Source organism: Acomys minous (genome assembly GCF_964271855.1).
Source record: "Acomys minous genome assembly, chromosome: 3".
NCBI classification, from domain to species: Eukaryota; Metazoa; Chordata; class Mammalia; order Rodentia; family Muridae; genus Acomys; species Acomys minous.
The window spans coordinates 101,916,993-101,934,818 of record NC_140485.1 but is presented as its reverse complement, the minus strand read 5'-3'; the positions used below and the strand labels follow the sequence as shown (position 1 = coordinate 101,934,818).

The window sequence follows — 17,826 nt, the reverse complement described above, 5'->3', positions numbered from 1 at the left end:
ACACCTCAAAACCATCAAACTCTGACTCAAATGTTGCCACCACTGCAATAAAGTCCATTTTATCCCTCCCTACATAATATTTGAGCTTCCAACTTTGTTAACACTCAGAATGATTGTACCAGGCCCTGGGAGTCCAGGTCATTGTGCTATTCACTCAAGACTTCTTGTAAGACACTGATTCAGCATAGAAATCCTGAGTTCTGCCAGTTCCTCATCTGTAAACCTATACATGTACAGCAGCAGCTACATCAGTGATGTAGGCAGAGGCTCTCTCCAACACCACATGATTTAAAATACCTAAACTGCTTATCAATAAGAGCAAGTAAACATTTTATATTTGAAATTTTATGGGCAGTTTATTAAGTTCAATGATGAAAGCTATCAGAAGAATATTCTCCTGAAAAATATGTTTTTTCTTAGAAAAAAAAAAAAACGAAAGGAAGATCCAAACCCTCTCATCATAGCCACAGATGCTGTGGCGGTCACACCTCTCTGGATACAGGGGCAGCGCGTCAGTCTGAGGAGTCGCTCCCTGCGGCAACAGGATTGTAGTCAGGATCATCGTCACCATCCTCCAGCTCCAAGTCATCCATTTCCTGGAACAAGGACTCATCCACCTCCACATTGTTCCCAGCTGTAAAGAGCAAGACAACCTCGCCTTAACTACAGAAACAGCACATCCACTGTGCCCACAATGTACTAATATACTAAATCCAGGCCAAAGGATAGTTGACTCTGGAGTACCGAAAGCTTCTCAGATAGCTTCAGGGAATATTTGAATCCCACCAGAACACCAAGGTCAGGATGAAGAAATTCTAGAAGTATTTAAAACACACAGCAGCCAGACAAGGTGGCAGAAGCAGGCAGATGGCCGTGAGTTCAAGGCCAGCCTGGTCTACAAAGGGAGTCCAGGACAGCCAAGGCTACACAGAGAAACAGTCTTGAAAGGAAAAAAAAAAAGTGAGATTGATACTTCTAATTAGAAAACAAGATTTTAAAGAAAAACACCTACAAGTAATACATGAAAGGCCTGATTGAGAGACACTGTGCAGTTTTTTTTCCTCAAAAAATTGTAAAGTTTTATTGTTAAGAATGAGTTTCTCCTTCTCAGAAGAAGAGCAGTTAATATAGAGCATCCAAGGCCCTGGAAAGGGTGAAGAGATTCAGAAGCTGGAGAGACACTAAGAGCACTGGCTGCTCTTCCAGAGGACCAAGGTTCCATTTCCAGCACCTACATGGTAGCTCACACATGGAGTTACAGATGTTACTGTAACACCAGTTTCAGGGGTTAGCACCCTCTTCTGACCACCATGGCCACTAAGCATACATACATGCAGGCAAATACTCATACACATAAAATAAATAAATCTTTAAAAAGAAAAAGAGAAAGAGATTCAGAGAAATTATTTAGGTGGCTACAATGAAACTACAGGCAAAAATAATAAAACCTCCAAATGAGAGAAGGAAATTAATTGCTTGGAGACACATAAGGAAGACTCACAGGTCTTTCTGGGAAATCGAATAGAAATGAGGAGATACTTCAGCTTATGAGAAGAAAGGAGTCAAGAGGAAGTGAAGCCAAGCATGCTGCAAACTGCTTCTAATCCCAGTCCGCAGAGGCAGAGGCAGAGGCAGGGGCATCTTTGCGAGCTCAAGGCTAGTCCAGTCTACAGAGCAGGTTCCAGGCCAGCCACTGCTATACAGTGAGACACTGCTGAAGAAAGAAAGAAAGAGAGGGAGGGAGGAAGGGAGGGAGGCAAGGAGGGAGGGAGGGAAGGGAAAGTTAAGCTAGTACAGTTTCTTAAGCCCAGTAGAATGAGATGAGGCTGTAGGATGCTAGAATTCCTCCTCAAAACAGAGAATATCCTACTGAGCTTCTGACTTTTGGTTTGTGTGAGTGTCTCACTCTATAGAGCAGACTGGCCTATACCTCACACTGTAGAACAGAACAGCTCAGTCTTCATGAGCACAGATAGAGAGCCACATGTCCAGCATTGGGTTTTGTTTCTAAGATCATAAAAAGAAAAATCTTGATCTATCTCCTAGAGAAGGTAATAATATATATTTGAGGAAAAAAAATATTGAGGGTGGCAGGACAGCTCCATGACAGCATTAACATTCAAGCACAAGGCCCTGAGTTCCATTCTAAACACTGCAAACAATGGACACGGGCGAGTACCAGCGTGGGCCCCCGCGAGGTTAGGAGGGATGGTTTAGCAGTGGGCCACAGCAGCAGAGTCTGCCCTCCTCCAGACCCAGGCCATGTCTGAGAGGCCCAACACAGAGAACTCCAAAGCACAAGGTGGACGGAGGAGGGTAATGGGGTGTATATAACCCTGAGAAGGTGCTGCTGTGACCAGGTGTGATGAGCACGGGGGCCAGTGCTCAAGCACTGCAGACCATCAGCTGCAGAAGGCGGAGAATGGTTCATGGTGCTCACTGATGGGCAGAGATGCAGGATGGGTGGACGGGTAGCTGGTAGAGGCAGAAATAGGAGCAAAAGGAGGAAAGCAAAGACAAAATACTCCACAACTGTACAGCAGGAGGAAGGGCTGGCTGCCCAGCAGGGGGTGCTGGGAGTTCCACATGAGAGGGTTCTCGACACCCAGAGCAGACGTGGATTTGCTTCTCCCGCATTTGTGATACAGACTTCTGAGAAAAATCGTCACCTGAGCCACACTGTCCCAGTTTTTCAGTGACAGAAGTTCATGTACTATAACTGCCACCCTTCAAACACTTAAGTCATTAAAAAAAAAAAAGTCACATTGCTATATAATTTAAACACTTAGATTGAGTATATCAACTGATGAACTTTTTGTTTGTTTGTTTACTGTTTTTGTTTTTTGTTTTTTGGAGACAGGGTCTTCTGTGTGGCTATGGCTGCCCTGGACTCGCTTTGTAGATCAGGCTGGCCTTAAACTCACAGCGATCTGCTAGCCTCTGCCTCCCGAGTGCTGGGATTAAAGAGTATGCCACCATGCCCCGCCCTCAACTGAAAAACTATTAAACCTTATCTTCAAAATGTATTTTTAACAAGTCTGGTAGAAAAATTTCACACTAAATAAAAATATTCTCCACTTTCCAGAGATCAGAAGATGACACATGACATCCATAAGGATGTCTGAGAGTATCTTACCGTCCTCCAGGAACTGGATATCCGATGTGTCAAGATTATGATCTGTTTCAAATAACTGTTTCCCTAGAAGAAAGAAATATGCTTAATTCAAATGGCACAGCATTCCTTCATCCCCTACAATTACTTAAAAGGTTAAAGAACTCAAGAAAACAAATCTGAGCATTTGTGTTTCTGGGAATTCCAATAAATATGAATTGTGCAAAAGTGAAAAGCTTAGGTTGCGTGGGCCTGAAAAACTCTGGGTTTCATTTTAGTCCTCAGTATTTATTTTTACTCATTGAGTCTTCTTATTATAATTTATTTGCAGTACATCTCAATTGTAATCCCCTTGCTTTTATCTTCCAGTTCCCACCCTCCTTCCCTCTTCCGCCCTACCCTTCCCCATGACCTCTGACCAGGGGGGTCCTCCTCTCCCGCCTTCTGACCACAGCCTATCAGGTTGCACCTGGACAGCCTGCATCCCCTTCCTCAATATTCTTACCTCAGGATCTAGACTACAAAGCAACTCACCACACACCAAGCAACCCGTAGCACACACAGTAACTATGAACTGTGTATGAAAAGACACAAGGAGGCTACAGAAATCTGTCCCATCATCTTTGCTGTCAGGAAGTGGCATGCGGTGTGAGGTGGCAGGCGTGACTATGCCAGGGAGGCACCATACCACTTAGCTTATTTTTCCCTGCTTGTTCTTCTTCTTTCATCCGTTTCTTTTTAATTTCCAGGAGTTCTGCATCAAACTTGGCCTTCCAACTCAAAAAGTTCTCAATTGTAACAGGAGTGCCATGAAATAGTTTCTTAGAAAGTGAAAGACACAAAGCACTATGTCAGTAAGGCAGTACCTTAACAGATGAAGCCAAATCAGTCTGCCGTCTAGATACACACAACCACAAAAGTGAAGCACAGAAAAGCATTCATGACTTCTGCCTGGGCTAGAGCTCTAGTTACTTTCAGCAGTTTATAATGGAAAAGTCAATTTTTAAAAACATTCTTCCTCTAAAAATTAAAAAAAAAAAGATAATATGCAGTGTACTAAATAGGTATTTATTAAGAAAGTTCTTGATTTTAATATGTTTTGAATACACATAACCCTGCCATCACATTTTTGTGTCAGTTCAGGCTTTGGAGTTGGTCTCTGTGCACACAGGAACTGTTTAGATCACTGTGACGGGGCTTGATAGCTCAGCTCTACTCCCTGGCTGGAACGACTTCTATTTCTTGGTGCCATACAAATAAGTTTTATCAATCTGTCTCCTGTTACTCACAATACGTCATCAGCCAAAACTTCACTAATAGTAAAATATACATTTGAGTCTATTACAATTTTCAAAAGTTACTAAAATTATCAGAAAAACAAACAAACAAAGCTAAATATCAAGCCAATCAAGAGATGTGAAGAAAATGGAAAACAAGGTTTTCATCTACACCTTCTCTGCTTCTTCTGCTTCCTTTTCTTTCTGTTTCTTTTCTTCTTCTCTTCTGGTTTTTATTTGATCTACTATTTCATTTAACTTTTCCTGAACAGCTGTCACGAGGGTGAAGATCATCACCATGCCAAGATTCTCCTCGGCCTGTGTAAAGCAAGCAAAAGTAGCAAACAACAAACTTCTCAGGAAAGAAAAAACTGACCACAAATACAATGTTATTGTAATAATTAAATCCCATGTTTATAATATAATTCTTCACTCAGTTATACCATATAGTTGGATAAGTGGACATTGAAAACTTGAGTATAGAGCCAGAAGTAGTAATCTGTAAATCCTAGCATTTGTGAGATGAAGTAAAAGGGTCAGGGATTCTTGGCTACACAGGGAGTTCAAGGCCACCCCAAGCTACATGTGCCCTTGCCTTTAATGACTAGGTCACAGACCTAGGAAACAAGCAGGTATTGTTGTTCTAAAATCTAACAACTTAGATTTAAAACCAAAACCTCATGAGGAAGAAATAGAAGGGCCACTTCTTACTGATTAAGATAACTTAAGAGGACATGGATGTAACATCAGAGACTAATCCAGCAAAGCAGAGCAGATGACTTCAATATCCTCAAGTTGTGATCTACCATGTGGGTGCTAGGAAGCAAACCCAGGTCCTCTGCACTAGCAGCAGGTGCTCTTAACTGCTGAGCAGTCCCTCAGCCCTATTCTCTTTCTGCTGGTAAGTCTGGCTAAGTGTCTATCTTGTTTATCTTTTCAAAGATCCAATTCTTGTTTTTTGATTCTTTGCATTTTTTTTTTCTGTTTGTTTCCATTTCATTCATTTTGGCACTACGCGTAATGATTTCTTTTTTTCAGTCTACTGATTTAGGGTTTGGATCCTTCATTTTCAATAGCTTTGAGGTATCTTTAAGTTGAGATTTTTTTTTTTATCATAGATAAAGCTATAAACTTCCTTCTTAGGACTGTTTGCATCATATTCCATAGGTTCTGCTATGTTGTTTTCATTCTGATTTGATTCTAGGAATGTTTTTATTTCCCTCCTGACTTTTTCAAGGACCTTTACTCATTCAGTAGCATGCTGTTTAATCTCTGTGCATGTGTGTGCGTGTGCTCTAGAGATTCTCTTGCTCCAATTACTTCAGTTTTCTTGTGTTTTCTGAGACTTGGTCTGTGTGCTAATATATAATCTGTTTTAGAGAAAGTTCTACAGGATGCTGAGAAAATGTGTATTTTTCAGTGTTTGGATGGAATGTTACATAGATATCCTTCAAGTCCATCTGATCTATAATAAATCATTTAATTTAGATATTTCTCTGTAACTCCAGTTCCAGGTGGTCCAGTAGCCTTTTCTAGATTTTGCAGGCCCCAGGTATATACATAGTACAAATTCACACGGTGTTTTCCTGTAAACCTGGTCAAAACCTGGCACATGACTAGGGAAGTCACGGAGCCTAACAGGGAACCTACTACTACTGCTTTGCTAAAGACTGTGTTGTCCAACAGCCTTCAAGTATTTATGATTGTATTTATAGATTAGGGTGTTCCCAACCTTGGAGAGAATTGTAGTTGCCCAAAGTGTGGAAAATAAATGACTGCTGCGTCCTCATCCATAAACAGGACATGTATGGCAGCCCATTCTATCCCCAAAGTTCACGGAACATCATGGAAGAGTATGTGGAAAGACTGTAAGATCCAGAAGGCAGAGAGGTGTTGTGTGTCTTCTGGACATGACACAGTCGTGACACTCATGATCTCATGACAGCTGTAGAGACCTACAAAAAACCTGTACTCCTTCAACCTGCCAAAATTCCAACACTGAAGGGGCAAGGCACAGGGCCCGCCGGCCCTTAGCTGAGTGGTAGCTTCTATGGGAAAGGGTCACTTTTCTTTGGGGTATGACCAACAGTGGGTTGCCCATGCTCCAGTGAATGGTCCCTAGCCAACTAATTGGTCTTAGTGAGCTATTGAAGGAAGGGCTGGAGACACAGCTCAGCGGAGGTAAGAGCACCAAGCACTCTTCCAAAAGATCATACAGCTCCCAGGCCCTACCTGGGACAGCCACAACTGCCTGATACCCCAGCTCCAGGGGACCCAACAGCCCTGACAGTCCCAGCACTCACATGCACATAGCCACCTAGAAACACACACATGCGTGCACATAACTAAACAAATCTTTAAAACAACAAAAAAGAAAGAACAAGATGTGAAGAAAAGATATGAAGGTGGGGGGAGCTGGACTGAGGGGATTCTCGGAGGGAACATTTTATACATGAATAAAACTCTCCAAAAATAAAAATCTTGTCTTTTTAAAAAACGATGTTTTGTGTCTACATATGAATACTGGACAATGTACTGTTTACATATATTTAAAAACATTTTCTAGCCAACATTTAATACAGGCCAATAAAATATGCTATCATGAAACAAAATGATTTCCTTACCTGCAATGCCAGTAATTTTAAAATGTCTGTGACATCATTATCTTCTAGGTTTTCCTGGGAGAATATTTCATAAAGGGGAGCCTCATCGGGGTATTTTTCACTATATGTAAACTTGAGAGTAGTCTGGACAGCTAACGCACAAGATAAAGGTTTAATGTTAATATATTAAAAGTATAAAAATCAGTGCTTCTAGTGAGTCAATGAGCAGTGCCATGACATTCAGCATGCATACGGGTTTCACACAGCCAGCTGATGTTCAGGGGGCTTAGAGCAGTTTTTATTTGGAACTTTAATGTAGTACTGGAAATTTTGTAAATACTTAAAGTACAGAAACAGGAACTGTATCTATCGTTTTCATTGAGATTTCAAAAACCTCAATGTGAAATGCACTTTCCATTATTAAGAAACTAACAGTTTCCAAGGGATACCGCTATAATTGGCTGATTCTCCTCACAGAACTGGTGTTCCCACCTGAGAAAAACATACTTGAGGCTGTCCACTTATATACGTTAGCGGACTTAGACCAAAAATAGATAACCTTTGCATTATCACTACATTTAATTTATTTAACCTACTAGTTTTAAGGCTGTTTTACTTCAAGAGGATGACGACAATGATAAACAGACAGGTGTACATTCAACATGTTTGTAAAAGCAAACAGTCAATAAATAAGCTATACTTCCAAAACATAGCAGAAGTCATAAAGTAGGAATCACTTGACAAATTTCTGAAACAGAAACCTCTCTCTTCCCTTCATCTGCTGTACTGTTAACCTGTTTCACTTTTAAACCCAACGCATACTGTGCCAGACTACAGAGCCTGGACTGACTGCCTCCATCCTGGGAGCCACGCCCACAGTAAACACAGGCTACACATCCACAGTTGTGCACAATAACAGCAACTCCACACCTGCACTGCACAGCACTGCAGAAGGAGCAGCGTTCCTAAGGAGCCTAGAAAACCACAAGTAATTTCATCACACTTACTTTCGTCATTTTCTCCAGCCTCTGATGTCACAGTAATGGTGAAGCTGGGAGGGTTCTCTGCTAACACTGCAAGAAAACACACACAGCGGTTACTGAGATGCTCCCTGAGGTAGACACGCCCAGCACGTTACTGTTGCTCAGCAACAGCTAGACGTTTGTACCTCGCTGTGTTTCCATTTCAGCCAACACAGACAACAGAACCCTGAAGCGATAAATCCACTTTTTCAATCAAGTCATCTCAATCTGCATGGAAGTATCTTTAGTAAATAACTCTCTAACCAGTTAAACAGTAAGTCATGTATACTTTATTCAAAAATCTGCCTGTATATGAAAAATTACATTCCAAAAAATCCTACACAGAAAGATAAACAGGTGCTGTTTCACCAGCCACCCCCCCACTGATACTCATGTTATGACAGGTTATATTTCCTGTTATTTTCTACATGTTTAAGTGGAGTCAAATCTTTCCAAAAGACTGAGCCACCTTTCACACAATTATAAAGAAATCACCTATGAACCGGAACATCAAATTATTCACTAATCAAGACCTGTAAGTAACATTTACTTAAATAAGGAAGCTTCAAGACCATTTACGAGCATGTCCAACAACATCTGTTAATCGTGAACTCCCACACAAGAGTATTAGAAAACACTGTGAGAAACCCCAAACCAGTGCCCTGTGGGTACTAGAAAGTCATCAAATACTGGCTTATTGGATTAAATAATGGACAAAAGTGGAAAAAAAAAAAAACAAAAGAAATTTATATTAAAAACCAAGTGGAAGCCGGACGTGGTGGTGCATACCTTTAATCCTAGCACTTGGGAGGCAGAGGCAGGCGGATCACTGTGAGTTCGAGGCCAGCCTGGTCTACAAAGTGAGTCCAAGGCAGCCAAGGCTATACAGAGAGACCCTGTCTCAAAAAAGAAGAAAGAAAGAAAGAAAGAAAGAAAGAAAGAAAGAAAGAAAGAAAGAAAACAAAACAACAACAAACCAAGTGGGACATAAATCAGGAAGGTCCTAGCTGCAGGGGTGGCTACAGAGCCTAAGCCAAGGGAGCACGGGCCTCCCAAGGCTGGCAGCAGCTGTGTGAACTCTGGCGGAACACAGATCACTCAAGCCACCAGGGATACTGTATGGCTTTAAAATGCCAGGCGCTTCCTGAAGCCACCTCAGCCACATGCTACCAGCACTGTTTGTAAGACAGAGGCCTTTGAGTCGGGCATAAAACACAATGATAAACATCTCCAATGACTCACAAGCAGTTTGCCCAAAAGATGAAGCACTCTCCCTGGACTCAAAGTGTCCACACAGTGTCAGACAACACATCCCACGCGGAAAAGGCACTGAAAGCTTGTTATAGGCTCCCAGATAGGTTGTTCTTACCGATTTTAAGTGTTTATTACAATACATTTGATGGGTTTCTTTCCTCTTCCTTAGCATTAATATATCATGAAATATATGACCACAGAAATAAAAGCTTTAACCCAGCAACATACCAACCAACAAGGACACCTGGAAGCCATTAGTCTAATGGTTAAATCCAAATCCTGTAACTCCAATACCAAGGCCATGGTTTTATATCCTTATCTACAGTCAGTCAAATGTAGGACTTTAAACACAAGTAATTTACGTTATATACCACTAAAAATTATGCCAACTAAACTATGATATGTAAGTTCTCATTTCAAGTCATGTTCAAATGCATCTTAGAAACAGTCAAATACATCAAAACTTCAATGTCACAGTTGTGACACTGTGCCAAGGAGCTTTCATATAAACTACCTAAATAGATTTCTTCAGCTGTATGTGGCAGGGCTGTATAAACCACAGGGCTTCATTTAAAAAGAAAAAGGAAAGTGTTTCCTGCTGATAGATTTCAGGGATGTTAAAAGGCATGGATGGCACATTAGCAAGTAGAGATAAGTATATGTGAAGGTTCCCAGGTGGCAGAGCACAATGCTGAAATGCTGAGGACCACTTAGAGGAGAATCACGTTTTCTGTTGGGTGGATATACATGAGTAGACTAGTCAAAGTATGTTTGACAGTGGGATCCTAGGCAGTAACACTTTCTGCATCTCTACACAGGACGGTAACCTAGCAACAGTGAGAAGCTGTAGATACTAGGCAACCTCTATAATCAATCAGGCAATGATAATGAGGTTCTGAACTAGGATGGGAGCCATGGGAATAGCAGGAAATTAAGGCTGAGTTTGCAACTGTGAATATGGTGCCATTAAACCAATCAAGAGTACAGAAGAAATCAGACATGTCCTAAATCCTGCAGAGGCGAGGAACAGGCAGTCAGAAATGAGCACAAAGAAGAACCAAACAAGGCCTGAATTCAATTTGGATCTTCTGGTAAAAGCTGAAGCTATCAGACTAAGGAGTCCACGAGAATTAGATTCATGCAATCATCAGAAAAAAAGATAAAAGACAAAGGACAACAGCACCTTTGTAAGGAACCCTTAATTTGGTGGAGGGGAAAAAGCGAGAGGGAAAAAACTGCCAGAGATTGAAAGCTGAGGCCACGGAAGATAGTAACAAACAAAATATAAGCATTACACAGATCAAAGGAAGAGTCTCACCCTCTCCCCATCCTCATCCCCATCTCTGCTCCGTTTTCTAGCACAGAAGTTTTACCACATCACTGCCTGCTTTTGTAAGCATCTAAGGACAGCTCTGGTGGCACCTGCCTGTAATTCCAACACCTAGAAGGCGGAGGCCGGATAGTCAGGAATTGAAGGACATCCACAGCTATTTAAGGCACTGGCGGCTAGCCTGAGCTATGTGAAGCCCTGTCAAAGAGGGGAGGAGGGAGACAAACAACAAAAACTAAAACAGTTCTCTATTTGTCTTCAAAGGGTTTAAGAATGCTTACAGAAAGGAATGGAGCTATATAAAACCTAGTCCTTGTGAAAACAATGGGTGATACAGCAACGTCTGTCATGTGCACTGTGCAGCCTGTGCACAGGGGACCTACTGACGTATTAGATCATATCTGACCTCCGACAAGGCCCGCGGTCATCTGGTTCCTGCTCACTTGTTACTGCCCTCTCAATGATTTTCCACTTCTTACTTTGTGTTCTAGCTCCAGCACCAATGTACTCAGCAAAGAGTCCTGCTTCTACACATATGATGTCCCTCTGACACTGCACCCCCCCCCCAGTTCCTCGACTTAACTCATAATCTCTCATTTTTCCAAAACAACTTGACCTATGCCCTCTCCTTGAATATACAGCACCTACTTCCCTAACAGACTCAATTCTTTACCGAGTAGCTAATAAATCCTTGGTCAATGAAGATGCCCCCAGGACACAGAGCAGTTAGCAAGAACAACACTTACAACCTCATCTCAGATGACACGAGCAGGGAGGAAAGGCGGAGCCAAAGAAGTGGAACTGCCAATCCATGAGAAGTCACAGGAGGCCTGTAAAAGCATGGGAACAGAAAGAGCGCAGGACCACAGTGGGGACAGTAATTGCCCTGGCATTTCCAAGGTGAGCAGCAGATGTCCACAGAGCAAACAATCAGTTAGCAGCTGATGAAGACAAAGAACAATGAGGTCCCATTAACAGAAGCAGCTAAACCCCCATCTGTCTGTCTAAATAGGAGTGTCTTATTGAAAGCTGCAGAGTATTTGCATTTACATTACTTCCCATCAGACATTTGAAGAAACCCAAGCTTGCAGAGGACACTACACCTGCCCCTAGAAAGAAAGAGAATGGGTACAACTAAGAAAAGAAAATGCAAATAAACTCTGTGAGATGGTTTAAGTTCTTACAAACAAATGAAAACAGATATGCCTTCGGATAGGTCCAGCGAAATCTCCTTTAAAAACCTTCTAGCTCTCTACCCTGACCTCTGATCCTCTTCCTTCTCCTGATGCTGCTGCTCCTTGACCAATATGGTGAGACTACACCTTAAGGAAGACAAAAACAAAAAACAAAAAACAAAACAAAAAACAAAAAACTAAAGCCAGAAGTCCTTTCCTGAAGGAACCTTCCTGAATGGGTGCTGCTATAGAATCAAAGTACTTTTGAGAGAGAAGCAGGAAGCTTCCGGTCATAGTGGAAGGAATTAATGAACAGTCAGGGGAGATGCTAAATGATACAGAGGAGAATGAAAGAGACGGCATTAAGAGTTTGTTAAAGCTAGGTGTGGTGGCGCACGCCTTTAATCCCAGCACTCGGGAGGCAAAGGCAGGTGGATCACTGTGAGTTCGAGGCCAGCCTGGCCTACAAAGGGAGTCCAGGACAGCCAAGGCTACACAGAGAACCCCTGTCTATCTATTTTATGTATTTTATCTATGTTATCTATTTTAGTTTGACATTGCTATACAAGCAAGGACAGTGAAGGGAGCCAGACTCCATCACACACTCACCCAGGTAATGACACTCTCAAACCCCGCTTCACTCATGCCCTTAACACCCTTAGCACAGCTGTATTGCTGGTGTGAGAGAACATGAACAGCACTGGCGTTACACAGGGGTAGCTGAGATACATCTGCCTGTTGGTAAAGCAGAACAAAATCTGCTACCATTGCAAGAAGTGGGTCAAAAAGTGAAGCCAAGAAAGAAAGAAAAAACAAAAACAAAACACCCTAAGCTTAACAATGGGGGGGGGGGGGGCGGGTTAGGAGATAAAGCAATATCCCTTAGGCTCTTAATTGAGACAATCAGATATCCACAACACTGAGATTCCCCAAAGAGGGTGTGGAGTAGAAACTCCTGCCAATCCAGAGCTGGCTTTACCTTGAGTGCGTCTCAAATCTGGGGAAAACCATAGATAAGTTGTCCACGGAAACACAGACTCACACGGAAGAATTTTCCTAACGAATCTGTCTCTTAGCCCCAATCTGCTTTTCCTTCATTCTGAGCTGAGGCTGGATCCCAAACCCAAGTGGCTGGGTCAAAGAGGTGAGAGCTGAGGGACTTCTGGCCTGAAAACCCAGAGCGCAAACCACTTGCCTAACCCTCAAGGTCCAGAACTTCCACGATGTCTTAGACACGTAAGATCCATAGCGGCCACCTCGTTCATCGATCGCTCTTATGCTTAAAAGAAAATAAAGACAAGCCTGAGGGTGCTGCTCTCCAAACTGAGCATCCCAACCACCGCCGCAGGGAAAACAGCTGCTATTTCACAGGTTAAAAGCGGGGTGAGATGGGGGGAGGACCCTCCGTGGCACCGGCGAAACTCATCGCACTGAGTTTCTAAATTCCGTGTGCTTCCGTGAATCTCGGGTGGCTGCAGTTACACGAAACCAAAACCCTCGGGATCGATCCCAGGGCCTCTGCCAGGCCACCCGGACCTTCAGATTTCAGGACAAGGAGGAATGGAGCAGCGGAGGGCTGGAAAGTGACTTGGAGAGAGGGATGGAGGGCCGAGCGGCCCCGGCCTCCGCCCCAGCAACCGCGCGGCCGCCAAAGTCACCTGTGAAGGAGTCGGGGTAGATGGACTCCAGAGCCTCCAACTCGTTGCGTTGCTCCTCGCCGTAATCTGTCATCGTGGCCCGCGCTGCTGCCCGTGCATCGGCGCGACTCCCTGGCGGCAGGCTGCAGCGGACACCGCGGCCGCCGGCTGCCGGGCGAGCGCACGCGCACAGTCCGGCTGGGGAAAAGGCCTGGACCCACGCCTGGCCGGGCCTGCTGAGAAACAGCCCGAGCGCCAGATCCCTACGTCGGAGATCGACCCGTCGCGCCTGGGATGCGCGTCGCCGATTCGCTGCCCGCCCACGACTGCTCGGGATTGGCTGGACGGAGCTCGGCTTTGCGGTCTTCCGCATCCTCGTTCTGGGCTTGATGTCTCTGGGCTGAAAGTCTGCGTCTCCCGTAGGGCGTGGTGGCGTTGCCGAGGGCGGGGCGCAGAGGTCATCGACTTCCGCTTTTCCAGGTTCCGATCCCAAACACTGGGCTTGAGCAGCGTGGGGTCGGCTGCTATAGGAATTTTGGGGTCTGGGGTTGCCCGGGGCTCCATGTGGACAGTCCAGGCGTCTGTGGATCCCGGGCCGAACCCGGGAGGCAGGAAGTCGAGCCTCGGGTTCAGATCCTGGGCCGCAGGTTAAAGACGTGAAATAAACGAGGAAGGGAATTGGCTTAAAGAGGTCGACAGTAGTGTTTCAACGAACAGATGGAAGTGCGGGTTTTAGGAACAGGTTTTGACATTGCAAACATTGCAATGAAATATCGGGAAAATTACTCAGCCTTTGGTTAAGTTCCCCTTCTGCTAATAGACCTGTCAGCTTCAAGTTCGTTACAACAATCAAGATGTCAACAACCGTAACTGCAAAGCTAAGAAAACGTCCAAATACGTTTTTTGTGAAATGAGCATTAAGCAGTTACTTGGGTTTATATTTGTTTATAATAAAGGAACACGTGTTAGCTTAAACAAAAATGTGGGGAAATGAGCTTCGTGAAAAATACTCCAAAGTTCTCTACCTTTCTTACGTATTGAAGCTGGCTTTACTTGTATAGTTTTGTCTTGCTAAAATTATGATCGTTCCATAGATGAGTTTTTTAGGTTTTGTAGCATTTGACTGTGGTTGTTGTTGCTGTTGCTTGCTTGGGTCTTGCTGTCTCGCCCCAGATTTCCAGAACTCGTGATACCCCTACTGTGCCCTGTGTGTTGAGATTAAACACTGAACCACAGTGTTTCACTTACACAGAGAGTTGTGGTTTTGTTTTTGTTGTTTGTTTTTGTTTTGTTTAGTATCACAGCATAGGAATATATTATATCAAACGTATTGAGGCACACTTTAATTCTGATTTCTTGTTTTAAATATATTAAGGGTTGGGTTTTGTTTGTTTGTTTTTGTCTTCTTTAAAACTTTAAAAGGAAGAAAACTCCTGAGATACTTTGGACCAAAGTCCACAAGGCACCATTTCAGATGTAAGCTGCTTATTTGCTTATTCAAATGAATTCCAATGATTTGTTACCAGGATGGACTTCTGGGAACAGTTGCTTCAAAGTGCTAAAGGAGACAGTTCCCTTGGCAGGTTGGAGGCCAGTGTAGTGCATGCGCAGTGATCTGGTCGGAGGTCGAAGCAGAAGTGGCTCAGATTGTATTTGGGAAATACTGTGGCTACTCGATGAGACAACATCTGAGAGTAGAAAGACAAGAGGCTGTGGCGATAAGTTAAGCAAAACTGTGCTGGTTTGGACAGGTGTAGACCGGCAAAGTAGGATCAAGTTCCAGGTATATTTTGAAAATAAAAGTGTCAGGCCTTGCTGATGGGTAGTAAGGGAAGAATCAAGTATCCCTTCTGGCTAGACTAGCTTTAGTGATGAAGTTCTGATATCCGAAATGGCAAGTGAAGAAGACAGCGAACGTCTAACAGAGATGATGCTACATGCTTCAGTGACCAGTGGGTCAAAGGACAAAGCGAATGCAAAGTTTGTTTCCTGATGGAATAACTAAAAACAATCTGCCAAAATAGGTCATGTTCAACCTCCATAAAACTTACAGCATGGCGATTACTTGCATGTTTTCCCCTGTTAAGTGGAACGCCCCTTTAGTTGATCACCTCTTTATTAAGAAAAGGTTTAGAACATTTCTAACTTGTCTAATCGGCTCAGAGACACAGAAAAGAACTTGCTTTTCAAAGCAGCCTGAGAAACAGAACCCAAAATGCAGACAGCAAGTGACTATAGGATGCCTCACTGATAACACATCTTGAACACAACCCATACACCTGAGCACAGGGAACAGAGCAGAAGAGAGAGGACCAGAAAATCTGCTTCAAGATTGTCTTTTTAGACATGACAAGTTTCTGTGGGCATGAAATTTCAAAAAGAATTAAGCAAGGCCTGAACAATGACATCACCAACTGACAAGCCAACAAGGAAGGGAGAAATCCATAGGCCCTTGACATTTGATGGAAGAGGTACAGGCAATTAATAGCTGCTGAGAGAGAGAGAGAGAGAAGCAAGTCTTCTCCACAGATGGTACCCTAAGTGGTTATCCAATCCCAAGTGGTCAGTCCTAAAAAGTATACATACAAGTAAGACTAAATGGACTCAGCTATTGCATATATATATATATATATATATATATATATATATATATATATATATATAGAGAGAGAGAGAGAGAGAGAGAGAGAGAGAGAGAGAGATTGGTTTAAAAGGGGTATGTGAGGCATTTGAGAGAGGAGGAAGTGTAATTGTATTTTGATCAAAAATATTTTAAGAACTACAATTATCAAAAAACTAAAAATAAAAGGTTTTTTGTAAACTATCTTTTTCATGCCTATTATATGTTATAGCAAACTTAAGTCTTCATGAGTGTTTGAATGTGGTGCTGGAGCCCAAACCCCAGGATTTTTACAGACTAGGCAAGTGCTCTACCACTGAGTTCTGTCTCCAGTCCTTGAGTATTGTTTTAATACTGGAGATTGCACCTGAAGAGAGTTCCAGGGCTGCTGTAATGAAGAGAACGTGTCCCCAACAATTACTGTGTCATACATGAGTGGAGATTATTAGCGTGTTCTGTTGATCTCTTTATTTCATTCTGCAGTAACAGGGACTTTTGTAGGACAGGAAGCCCTTCACTGGATGTGTATAAAATTCTCAAAGGGAAAATTATCCTTTTAGTGTTTTGTTTCAGGCTCTGCCAGACAGCAGACAGTATGAAATTGGTCAACATGATACAGTGTCATTTGCAAGCTACATACGCTTATAAGATCGGGGCGGGGGAGGGGGAAGGTCCATGAAGTAGTGTGTGTTAAAGTATGCGGTAAACTCAAAAATACAATATCAGTTTTATCTATTAGTAATTTTAAAAAATACAATAGCAACCAAAAACAGCAGGAATAAGGGTCCTGAGCGGTGAGGTATTGAGTGAGAGGACTGGGAGTAGACAATGGGAAATAAAGAACACAAAAGCAACAGCTGGGACCAGGAAGTACTGCATAAGCTGATAATCTACACCAGTCAAGTTTATTAAGAGGTCCAGTATCATATGTACTATTTGCAGAAGAGAAGTGGCCAAGACCAACAGAGAACTAAGTCAAACAATGTTGGCAAGGAGAACACGGGATACCTCAGACATAGCTGCCGAAGGACTGATAACCACACATCCGGGGCAAGAGTCAGGACCCCAGAAACCCTAACCTTGACTCCAGCAAGGCCCTAGTTCCAGCGTCAAATGGGTGGGCCTTGCCAAGTCCTTTCCTGAACAATGATGCAGAGCTAAAGTTCCATCTGTCCTTTCAGCAAGGCCTCTAATTAAGTCCTGGGTTGCTCTTGCTGCCCACACAATATCCTCACATAGTTGCTCTTTATTGCTAAAGAATAAAAACATGAGAGTTATCTTATTGTTAGTATTTAAGTTTCCTCTATGAGCATTCCAAAGCTACGGTAGCTGTTTCTTAGTTGTATTACTGTGTTACTGTTCTCTTTGCTGCCACGAAGCACCTAACAGTAAACAGCTCAATGAAGGATTTACCTTTGGCTAACAGCTCATAGGGTTATACTCCCATTGTGGCATGGCTAGGCATAGTGAGGGAGGAGCTTGGCACGGTTGTTTTCATGGTTCTGGAAGTAAATGCATCCTTCTCTCCTGGCTACAAGGGACAACTTTCATATCTTCTCTGACCATCTTCTCCCAACCCAATTCTTCTCACACCCCCCCCACTCCATCCCCCCAACCTTGGTTAAAGTTGTGCTTTAAATTACTGGCATTTGTTGTTTTGTTGTTGTTGTTTTTCTGAGCCAGAGTTTCTATTTGTAGCCTTGGCTATCTTGGACTCACTTTGTCAACCAGGTTGGCCTTGAACTCACAGAGATCCACCTGCTTCTGCCTCCCAGTGCTGGAATTAAAGGCCGGCA

General features: G+C 43.1%; 1 protein-coding gene across 1 annotated transcript; it reads right to left on the bottom strand.

Annotated features, from left to right (window-relative positions):
• Positions 1-313: 313 nt before the first annotated feature.
• Positions 314-13,689, bottom strand: RWDD1 (RWD domain containing 1). The gene is made up of 7 exons (XM_084775385.1): positions 13,432-13,689; positions 8,000-8,065; positions 7,014-7,144; positions 4,564-4,707; positions 3,801-3,933; positions 3,137-3,199; positions 314-634 (listed from the first exon to the last, which is right to left on the bottom strand). Exons 1-7 carry the CDS (start codon positions 13,502-13,504, stop codon positions 513-515), a joined length of 732 nt encoding a protein of 243 aa, XP_084631511.1. The 5' UTR covers positions 13,505-13,689; the 3' UTR covers positions 314-512.
• Between the last annotated feature and the right edge of the window lie 4,137 nt (positions 13,690-17,826).

Excerpts from the sequence above, each read along its gene's own strand:
- RWDD1 (XM_084775385.1), bottom strand. The coding sequence starts at position 13,504 with ATGACAGATTACGGCGAGGAGCAACGCAACGAGTTGGAGGCTCTGGAG. Across the intron at positions 3,200-3,800 it reads AGGGAAAAATAAGCTAAGTG|GGAAACAGTTATTTGAAACA; the intron begins GTATGGTGCCTC and ends TCTTTCTTCTAG. Across the intron at positions 635-3,136 it reads TATCCAGTTCCTGGAGGACG|CTGGGAACAATGTGGAGGTG; the intron begins GTAAGATACTCT and ends TGCTCTTTACAG.